At 49.2% G+C, this 10,958-nt stretch overlaps 1 protein-coding gene across 1 annotated transcript in view; it reads right to left on the bottom strand.

Moving 5' to 3' along the window:
- The window catches only part of LOC109903067 (cytoplasmic FMR1-interacting protein 1 homolog), a 77,621-nt gene that overhangs the window by 1,288 nt on the left and 65,375 nt on the right, over window positions 1-10,958 (bottom strand). The window contains 8 exon segments of the mRNA XM_031838135.1: window positions 25-172; window positions 418-656; window positions 1,260-1,354; window positions 1,447-1,519; window positions 3,703-3,833; window positions 4,071-4,161; window positions 4,552-4,695; window positions 9,161-9,248. Coding sequence (XP_031693995.1) covers window positions 25-172; window positions 418-656; window positions 1,260-1,354; window positions 1,447-1,519; window positions 3,703-3,833; window positions 4,071-4,161; window positions 4,552-4,695; window positions 9,161-9,248 — 1,009 coding nt within the window.

Genomic DNA, 10,958 nt, shown 5'->3' with positions numbered 1-10,958 from the left:
TCGCTGACCCGACCCTCCACTCACCACACTCTTGATGATCTCATCCTTTCCATCGTGTTTCTGCACCTTCAGCAGGTGATAGCTGAAGTCCAGGATGTCAAAGCGTCTCTGTTGACCCAGTAGGGAGATGATCATACACCCAGCCCAGTGGAGACCGTCCCCGAAACACTGCCTGGAAAATACAACAGGTTATATACCTAGCCCAGTGGAGACCGTACAGAGCAGTGTAAACCCCTCAGAGACCCCCCCTCTATACAGAGCAGTGTACACCCCTCAGAGATCACCCCCCCCCTATACAGAGCAGAGATCACCCCCCCTATACAGAGCAGTGTACACCCCTCAGAGATCCCCCCCTCTATACAGAGCAGTGTAAACCCCTCAGGGATCCTTCTAGACCAATGCTGTGTCACTACTCACTCCACGGTGAACTCGTGTGCTCCTACAGGGATGCAGTAAACAAACTGCATGGCGCTCCACAGCCGGTGAAACTCCACACACTCGTCCACGTGCATCACGCCGTTGCTGGGCAACGGGCCGCGCCAGATGGGGTCGTCCAGGAAACCGCGGACGCGAGTCAGGATGACCTCGAACATGGACAGGCCACAGCACAGACGCTCTTTGGTCAGCAGGTCACCTTCACGAGCTATGGCTATTTGCTACAGGGGGGAGGGAGATGGAGGAAGAGGGTAGAGATGAGATTCTGTGTACAGCCACAGAAGTATGGGGCAGTACTGGTGTTTACTAAGGAGGGGTGATGGTACCTGTGGGGTTCCCAGGGCTGGTGTTTACTAAGGCAGTGTGATGGTACCTGTGGGGTTCCCAGGGCTGGTGTTTACTAAGGCAGTGTGATGGTACCTGTGGGGTTCCCAGGGCTGGTGTTTACTAAGGCAGTGTGATGGTTCCCAGGGCTGGTGTTTACTAAGGCAGTGTGATGGTACCTGTGGGGTTCCCAGGTGCAGGGCTGGTGTTTACTAAGGCAGTGTGATGGTACCTGTGGGGTTCCCAGGGCTGGTGTTTACTAAGGCAGTGTGATGGTACCTGTGGGGTTCCCAGGGCTGGTGTTTACTAAGGCAGTGTGATGGTTCCCAGGGCTGGTGTTTACTAAGGCAGTGTGATGGTACCTGTGGGGTTCCCAGGGCTGGTGTTTACTAAGGCAGTGTGATGGTACCTGTGGGGTTCCCAGGGCTGGTGTTTAAGGCAGTGTGATGGTACCTGTGGGGTTCCCAGGGCTGGTGTTTACTAAGGCAGTGTGATGGTACCTGTGGGGTTCCCAGGCGTTCTATCAGAGGAACCAGGTGCAGGGCTGTGTACTTAGCCTCCAGGCGTTTCATCTTGGCATCAAGACGCTCACCCTCTGAGAAGAGACAAGAGATCCATTCAGACTGACTGACACATGCACTAGTCTGACACTAACACACAGCACAGAATAAATAAAGACATTATTACCTTTGACATGGACCCTGGGCAGAATGTTCTGGAACGGTGCGGCATGAAGCAGGTCACAAACTTCCTCCTGCGACTGAGAGGAAACACATATCACACAGCTAGTGCCTTCAGAACGTATTCACACGAAAGGACATTCTCCACATTTTCTTGTGTTACAGCCTGAATTTAAAACGGATTACATTGAGATTGTGTCAATGGCCTACACACAATACCCCATAATGTCAAAGTGAAATTATGTTTAGACATTTTTTATAAATGAAAGCTGCAATGTCCCTGAGCCAATAAGAATTCAACCCCTTTGTTATGTCATATGCCCAAATAAGTTCAGTAGTAAAATAACAAGTTGCACGGATGCACTCTGTATGAAATAGACTTTAGAAAGGCAGTATGAGGGATAGCTCTCAGTCTAGTATGAAAGGTGGCCGGTATGTGGGTTAGCTCTCAGTCTAGAATGAAAGGCGGCTGGTGGAAGCCAGTATGAGGGTTAGCTCCCAGGCTAGAATGAAAGGCGGCCGGTATGAGGGTTAGCTCCCAGGCTAGAATGAAAGGCGGCCGGTATGAGGGTTAGCTCTCAGTCTAGAATGAAAGGCGGCCGGTATGAGGGTTAGCTCTCAGTCTAGAATGAAAGGCGGCCGGTATGAGGGTTAGCTCTCAGTCTAGAATGAAAGGTGGCCGGTATGAGGGATAGCTCTCAGTCTAGAATGAAAGGCGGCTAGTGGAAGCTGGTATGAGGGTTAGCTCTCAGGCTAGAATGAAAGGTGGCTGGTATGAGGGTTAGCTCTCAGGCTAGAATGAAAGGCGGCTAGTGGAAGCTGGTATGAGGGTTAGCTCTCAGGCTAGAATGAAAGGTGGCTGGTATGAGGGTTAGCTCTCAGGCTAGAATGAAAGGCGGCCAGTATGAGGGTTAGCTCTCAGGCTAGAATGAAAGGCGGCCGGTATGAGGGTTAGCTCTCAGGCTAGTATGAAAGGTGGCCAGTATGAGGGTTAGCTCTCAGGCTAGAATGAAAGGCGGCTAGTATGAGGGTTAGCTCTCAGGCTAGAATGAAAGGCGGCTAGTATGAGGGTTAGCTCTCAGGCTAGTATGAAAGGCGGCCGGTATGAGGGTTAGCTCTCAGGCTAGAATGAAAGGCGGCCAGTATGAGGGTTAGCTCTCAGGCTAGAATGAAAGGCGGCCGGTATGAGGGTTAGCTCTCAGGCTAGTATGAAAGGTGGCCAGTATGAGGGTTAGCTCTCAGGCTAGAATGAAAGGCGGCTAGTATGAGGGTTAGCTCTCAGGCTAGAATGAAAGGCGGCTAGTATGAGGGTTAGCTCTCAGGCTAGTATGAAAGGCGGCCGGTATGAGGGTTAGCTCTCAGGCTAGAATGAAAGGCGGCCAGTATGAGGGTTAGCTCTCAGGCTAGAATGAAAGGCGGCCGGTATGAGGGTTAGCTCTCAGGCTAGTATGAAAGGTGGCCAGTATGAGGGTTAGCTCTCAGGCTAGAATGAAAGGCGGCTAGTATGAGGGTTAGCTCTCAGGCTAGAATGAAAGGCGGCTAGTATGAGGGTTAGCTCTCAGGCTAGTATGAAAGGCGGCCGGTATGAGGGTTAGCTCTCAGGCTAGTATGAAAGGCGGCCAGTATGAGGGTTAGCACTCAGGCTAGTATGAAAGGCGGCCGGTATGAGGGTTAACTCTCAGGCTAGTATGAAAGGTGGCCGGTATGAGGGTTAGCTGTCAGGCTAGTATGAAAGGTGGCCGGTATGAGGGTTAGCTCTCAGGCTAGAATGAAAGGCGGCCGGTGGAAGCCAGTATGAGGGTTAGCTCTCAGGCTAGTATGAAAGGCAGCCGGTATGAGGGTTAGCTCTCAGACTAGTATGAAAGGCGGCCAGTATGAGGGTTAGCGCTCAGGCTAGTATGAAAGGCGGCCAGTATGAGGGTTAGCGCTCAGGCTAGTATTGTTCAGGGGAACAGTGGGTTAACTGCCTGTTCAGGGGCAGAACCACAGATGTGTACCGTGACAGCTCGGGGGTTCCAGTTACTAGTCCAGCTCTAACCACGAGGCCGCCTGCCCCCCCCCCAAAAAAACACATTTTCACTTTTTCATTAAGGGGTTTTGTGTGTAGATGAGTGAGATGTTTGTATTTATTCTGGCTCTATATGGAATAAGTCAGGCGGTAGGAATACTTTCTGAAGACAACATCTAGCCCAGCGAAGAAGAATGGCTGCCAATCAGTTTTATCAAATCACTGACAAGGTGGCGCTGTGGTTAAAGATCTTACCAGGCTCTGTTCGCTGAGCAGACAGAAGAGGAGAGCATTGCCGACTTCTCTGAGGTTCTGGAAACAGACAGTCTTCAACTCGGCGTACTCCACTATGTCCTTCAGCTGGTGGTGGAAAAACTCCAGGATACCTGGCATTGAGGAGAGGCGGATATTGTTAGGTTAGATATTACTGCACGGTCGGAACTAGAAGCACAAGCATTTCGATACACTCGCATTAACATCTGCTAAACATGTATGTGACAAATAAAATTGGATTTGATTTACATAAGCTAAACAGCTAGCTACTGTCATCTACTTTGCCTTGCTAAAACCTTTAATTACATAACGATATGTCAAGACATTGAAGAAAGCTCCCTCTGACTCACCCGGCGAGCCGTACTCGTGGCGAGGGAGACGGCAGATCTTAGGCATCACCTCCATCAGGGTCTTCACATACTGCATGATGGTGCCCTGGAGCTGAGGGGGGGGGCAGGGTTAATAACATACTGCATGATGGGGGTGGGGGGTGTTAATAACATACTGAATGAGGGACACCTGGAGCTGGGGGGGGGGGTTAATAACATACTGCATGATGGAGCTGAGGGGGGGAGGGGCAGGGTTAATAACATACTGCATGATGGTATGAAATGCTCACACTCCCACACCCTCCATCTCACCCCCAAACCCTCCTCCATCCCACCCCTCCTCCATCCCATCCCACGCCACCATTCCACCACCCCTCCTCCATCCCACCCCCCCAGCCCTCCTCCTCTCCTCCAACCCCCCACCATTCCACCACTCCTCCATCCCACCCCCAAACCCTCCTCCATCCCACCCCACCATTCCACCACCCCTCTCCTTTCTCACCAGGCTCTTGACCACTTTCAGCAGCTCCTCCATGACCACAGCGATGCCCTGGTACCCCAGCAGACGACACATGGCCTTGATGTGAGGAGGACCAACAAAGTGCCTGTAGAAACCAAAGATACTGCTGTACGCCAGGTTCAGAGCCTGTAGAGAGGGGAGAGGTAGAGGGAGACAGGAAGTTAAGGGCCTGTAGAAATGCATAATATGCATAATAATGCATAATATGGTCCCCACGATGCAGTAAACTGCTGTAGTTTAATATGGTCCCCACGATGCAGTAAACTGCTGTAGTTTAATATGGTCCCCACGATGCAGTAAACTGCTATAGTTTAATATGGTCCCCACGATGCAGTAAACTGCTTTAGTTTAATATGGTCCCCACGATGCAGTAAACTGCTGTAGTTTAATATGGTCCCCACGATGCAGTAAACTGCTTTAGTTTAATATGGTCCCCACGATGCAGTAAACTGCTGTAGTTTAATATGGTCCCCACGATGCAGTAAACTAAGGACATTTAGATTTCTTTCATTTCACTGTTTTTGTTTTGTGCACCTGGTAAACCAGACACTACTGCTGATCACCTGGTAAACCAGACACTACTGCTGATCACCTGGTAAACCAGACACTACTGCTGATCACCTGGTAAACCAGACACTACTGCTGATCACCTGGTAAACCAGACACTACTGCTGATCACCTGGTAAACCAGACACTACTGCTGATCACCTGGTAAACCAGACACTACTGCTGATCACCTGGTAAACCAGACACTACTGCTGATCACCTGGTAAACCAGACACTACTGCTGATCACCTGGTAAACCAGACACTACTGCTGATCACCTGGTAAACCAGACACTACTGCTGATCACCTGGTAAACCAGACACTACTACTGATCACCTGGTAAACCAGACACTACTGCTGATCACCTGGTAAACCCTACACTACAGTCATGGCCAAAAGTTGAGAAGGACACAAATATACATTTTCACAAAGTCTGCTGCCTCAGTTTGTATGATGGCAATTTGCATATACTGAAAGAATGTTATGAAGAGTGATCAGATGAATTGAAATTAATTCCAAAGTCCCTATTTGCCATGCAAATGAACTGAAACCCAAATAAACATTTCACTGCATTTCAGCCCTGCCACAAAAGGACCAGCTGACATCATGTCAGTGATTCTCTCGTTAACACAGGTGTGAGTGTTGACGAGGACAAGCCTGGAGATCACTCTGTCATGCTGATTGAGTTCGAAAAACAGACTGGAAGCTTCAAAAGGATGGTGGTGCATTGTTCTTCCTCTGTCAACCATGGTTACCTGCAAGGAAACACGTGCCGTCATCATTGCTTTCCACAAAAAGGGCTTCACAGGCAAGGATATTGCTGCCAGTAAGATTGCACCGAAATCAACCATTTATCGAATCATCAAGAACTTCAAGAAGAGTGGTTCAATTGTTGTGAAGAAGGCTTCAGGGTGCCCAAGAAAGTCCAGCAAGCGCCATGACCTAAAGTTGATTCAGCTGTGGGATCGGGGCACCACCAGTACAGAGCTTGCTCAGGAATGGCAGCAGGCAGGTGTGAGGTCATCTGCACGCACAGTGAGAAAGACTTTTGGAGGATGGCCTGGTGTCAAGAAGGGCAGCAAAGAAGCCACTTCTCTCCAGGAAAAACATCAGGGACAGACTGATATTCTGCAAAAGGTACAGGGATTGGACTGCTGAGGACTGGGGTAAAGTAATTTTCTCTGATAAATCCCCTTTCCGATTGTTTGGGTTATCCGGAAAAAAGCTTGTCCGGAGAAGACAAGGTGAGCGCTACCATCAGTCCTGTGTCATGCCAACAGTAAAGCATCCTGAGACCATTCATGTGTGGTGTTGCTTCTCAGCCAAGGGAGTGGACTCACTCACAATTTTGCCTAAGAACACAGCCATGAATAAAGAATAGTACCAACACATCCTCCGAGAGCAACTTCTCCCAACCATCCAGGAACAGTTTGGTGACGAACAATGCCTTTTCCAGCATGATGGAGCACCTTGCCATAAGGCAAAAGTGATAACTAAGTGGCTCGGGGAACAAAACATCGATATTTTGGGTCCATGGCCAGGAAACTCCCCAGACCCTAATCCCATTGAGAACTTGTCGTCAATCCTCAAGAGGCGGGTGGACAAACAAAAACCCCTCAATTCTGACAAACTCCAAGCATTGATTATGCAAGAATGGGCTGCCATCAGTCAGGATGTGGCCCAGAAGTTAATTGACAGCATGCCAGGGTGGATTGCAGAGGTCTTGAAAAAGAAGGGTCAACACTGAAAATATCAACTTCATGTAATTGTCAATAAAAGCCTTTAACACTTATGAAATGCTTGTAATTATACTTCAGTATTCCACAGTAACATCTGACAAAAATGTCTAAAGGCACTGAAGCAGCAAACTTTGTAGAAATTAATATTTGTGTCATTCTCAAAACTTTTGGCCACGACTGTACTTCTCATCACCTGGTTTACATCTTCATTCACGTCACAACTACTATGACAGATACACAGCCAGACTCGGGGGTACTACAGCCCAGCCAGACTCGGGGGTACTACAGCCCAGCCAGACTCGGGGGTACTACAGACCAGCCAGACTCGGGGGTACTACAGACCAGCCAGACTCGGGGGTACTACAGCCCAGCCAGACTCGGGGGTACTACAGCCCAGCCAGACTCGCGGGTACTACAGCCCAGCCAGACTCGCGGGTACTACAGCCCAGCCAGACTCGCGGGTACTACAGCCAGACTCGCGGGTACTACAGCCAGACTAGGGGGTACTACAGCCAGACTAGGGGGTACTACAGCCAGACTAGGGGGTACTACAGCCAGACTAGGGGGTACTACAGCCAGACTAGGGGGTACTACAGCCAGACTAGGGGGTATTACAGCCAGACTAGGGGGTACTACAGCCAGACTAGGGGGTACTACAGCCAGACTAGGGGGGACTACAGCCAGACTAGGGGGGACTACAGCCAGACTAGGGGGTACTACAGTCAGACTAGGGGGTACTACAGCCAGACTATGGGGTACTACAGCCAGACTAGGGGGTACTACAGCCAGACTAGGGGGTACTACAGCCGGACTAGGGGGTACTACAGCCAGACTAGGGGGTACTACAGCCAGACTATGGGGTATTACAGCCAGACTAGGGGGTACTACAGCCAGACTAGGGGGTACTACAGCCAGACTAGGGGGTACTACAGCCAGACTAGGGGGTATTACAGCCAGACTAGGGGGTACTACAGCTCTAATGATATAGTTGAAGTCAGAAGTTTACATACACTTAGGTTGGAGTCATTAAAGCTCGTTTTTCAACCACTCCATACATTTCTTGTGAACAAACTATAGTTTTGGCAAGTCGGTTAGGACATCTACTTTGTGCATGACACAAGTATTTTTTCAACAATTGTTTACAGACAGATTATTTCACTTATAATTCACTGTATCACAAATCCAGTGGGTCAGAAGTTTACATACACTAAGTTGACTGTGCCTTTAAACAGCTTGGAAAATTCCAGAAAATTATGTCATGGCTTTAGAAGCTTCTGATAGGCTAATTGACATAATTTGAGTCAATTGGAGGTGTACCTCTGGATGTATTTCAAGGCCCACCTTCAAACTCAGTGCCTCTTTGCTTGACATCATGGGAAAATCAAAAGAAATCAGCCGAGAACTCAGAAAACAAATTTGTAGACCTCCACAAGTCTGGTTCATCCTTGGGAGCAATTATCAAACGTCTGAAGGTACCACGTTCATCTGTACAAACTATAGTCCGCAAGTATAAACACCATGGAACCACGCAGCCGTCATACCGCTCAGGAAGGAGACGTGCTCTGTCTCCTAGAGATGAACGTACTTTGGTATGAAAAGTGCAAATCAATCCCAGAACAACAGCAAAGGACCGTGTGAAGATTCTGGAGGAAGCAGGTACAAAAGTATCTATATCCACAGTAAAACGAGTCCTATATCGATATAACCTGAAAGGCCTCTCAGCAAGGAAGAAGTGGTCTAGGGCACTGCATTGCAGTGCTAGCTGTGCCACCAGAGACTCTGGATTCGCACCCAGGCTCCGGTATTGTTTGATGTTCTACGTCTGTTTGATACCAGATAAACCAATAGCAGACGTTTGATACCAGATAAACCAATAGCAGACGTTTGATACCAGATAAACCAATAGCAGACGTTTGATACCAGATAAACCAATAGCAGACGTTTGATACCAGATAAACCAATAGCAGACGTTTGATATGTTCTACGTCTGTTTGGCTGAAACACATAAGTGTGTGAACGGCTAGAGAGAGTTTGACTTCAGGTAGTTTTACAGGGAGTTAGGGGTCAGGTATTAGGGTTGAACTGACCTTTGACCCATACAGGTGCTGGGGCTGGGTAGGGTTGTACTGACCTTTGAACCGTACAGGCGCTGGGTAGGGTAGGGTTGTACTGACCTTTGACCCGTACAGGTACTGGGGCTGGGTAGGGTTGTACTGACCTTTGACCCGTACAGGTACTGGGGCTGGGTAGGGTTGTACTGACCTTTGACCCGTACAGGTACTGGGGCTGGGTAGGGTTGTACTGACCTTTGACCCGTACAGGTACTGGGGCTGGGCGTTGGGTGGCTTGTCCCTCTGGAACTCCTGTGAGAACGGCAGGACCGTGCGGACGAACCTAGAGAGAACAGGAAGTTTTGATGTCATTCTATAAATGCTGACAGAAAGTTTGTTAGACATGGTGTGATCTTTTTGTGTTGGTAAAATTGTTCATGAGGGAAATAGCAGGGGAAATGTGGAGTCCCGCGATGATATGGTGTGTGTGGTCCTCTCACTACAACTCAGGGAACTATACCGTTTAGTAGGCTACAAATGAAACTAGTGACGAACTTCACAAGGTGGTGAACGTGCACGTTGATCTTGATTCTCCTTTCCAATAAATATTGAGGTTCTGGTGACATGAGGATCCATAATAATGTCATCATGTAGACTAATAGCCTGTCCACACTGTGCCTGGGAGCTGTTGGCTAGAAAGCACGTACCAAGACCAGAGTCGGCACATTTTCTATTTAACGCAGCGGTGGAGTTGAAAATGGATGGAAACACATTGAACTTGATATTTTTATTCGGTACATGACAACTGAAGCGCACTGTCATCACGCACTGACTTGTACCTGCAGTGCTAGAGGCGGCACTACAGACCCGGGTTTGATCCCGGACTGTGTGGAAGCTGACCGTGACCGGGAGGACCCATGAGGTGGCGCACAATTGGCCCAGCGTGGTTAGGGGAGGGTTTGGCCCAGCGTCGTCCGGGTTAGGGGAGGGTTTGGCCCAGCGTCGTCCGGGTTAGGGGAGGGTTTGGCCCAGCGTCGTCCGGGTTAGGGGAGGGTTTGGCCGGCAGGGATGTCCTTGTCCCATTGCACTCTAGCGACACCATGTGGCGGGCCAGGTGCCTGCAAGCTGACTTCGGTCACCATGTGTACGGTGTTTCCTCCGACACATTGGTGCGGCTGGCTTCCGGGTTAAGCTAGCAGTGTATGAAGAAGCAGAGCGTTTTGGCCGGGTCGTGTTTTGGAGGACGCATGGCTCTCGACCTTCGCCTCTCCCGAGTCTGTACGGGAGTTGCAGCGATGGGACAAGACTGTAACTACCAATTGGATACCACAACATCGGGGAGAAAAAGGGGTAAAATAAATGAAAGTCAGTTTGGTAGAGAAATGCTCAATCTCCTTTAATGTGGATTTTAGAATATTTGAATGAAAATCTGTCGCCATGGAAACAAGTCCACCTGATCTCTCATCAGCAGTAGTATTACAGTGCGACTGACTGCCTCGTGCTCAGATATGTAATGAAGCTTGTGCCAGTGTTCATAACCAGCCCTCTGGGGGAAACAAGGACAGGTGGAAAGCTCATAATGTCACCGTTTAGAAAATGAGAAAAGATGTGTTAAACAGAGCTCTCTGAATGGCCTTAATTCCTGTTACTGTCTGTCTCTGTGTCTGTCTGTCTGTCTCTGTGTCTGTCTGTCTGTCTCTGTGTCTGTCTGTCTGTCTCTGTGTCTGTCTGTCTGTCTCTGTGTCTGTCTGTCTCTGTGTCTGTCTGTCTCTGTGTCTGTCTGTCTCTGTGTCTGTCTCTGTGTCTGTCTGTCTCTGTGTCTGTCTGTCTCTGTGTCTGTCTGTCTCTGTGTCTGTCTCTGTGTCTGTCTCTGTGTCTGTCTCTGTGTCTGTCTGTCTGTCTCTGTGTCTGTCTCTGTGTCTGTCTCTGTGTCTGTCTGTCTGTCTCTGTGTCTGTCTGTCTGTCTCTGTGTCTGTCTCTGTGTCTGTCTCTGTGTCTGTCTGTCTCTGTGTCTGTCTGTCTGTCTCTGTGTCTGTCTGTCTCTGTGTCTGTC

The sequence above is a fragment of the Oncorhynchus kisutch genome, linkage group LG13 (genome assembly GCF_002021735.2).
Source record: "Oncorhynchus kisutch isolate 150728-3 linkage group LG13, Okis_V2, whole genome shotgun sequence".
NCBI classification, from domain to species: Eukaryota; Metazoa; Chordata; class Actinopteri; order Salmoniformes; family Salmonidae; genus Oncorhynchus; species Oncorhynchus kisutch.
This window is presented reverse-complemented; position numbering and strand designations above follow the sequence as displayed.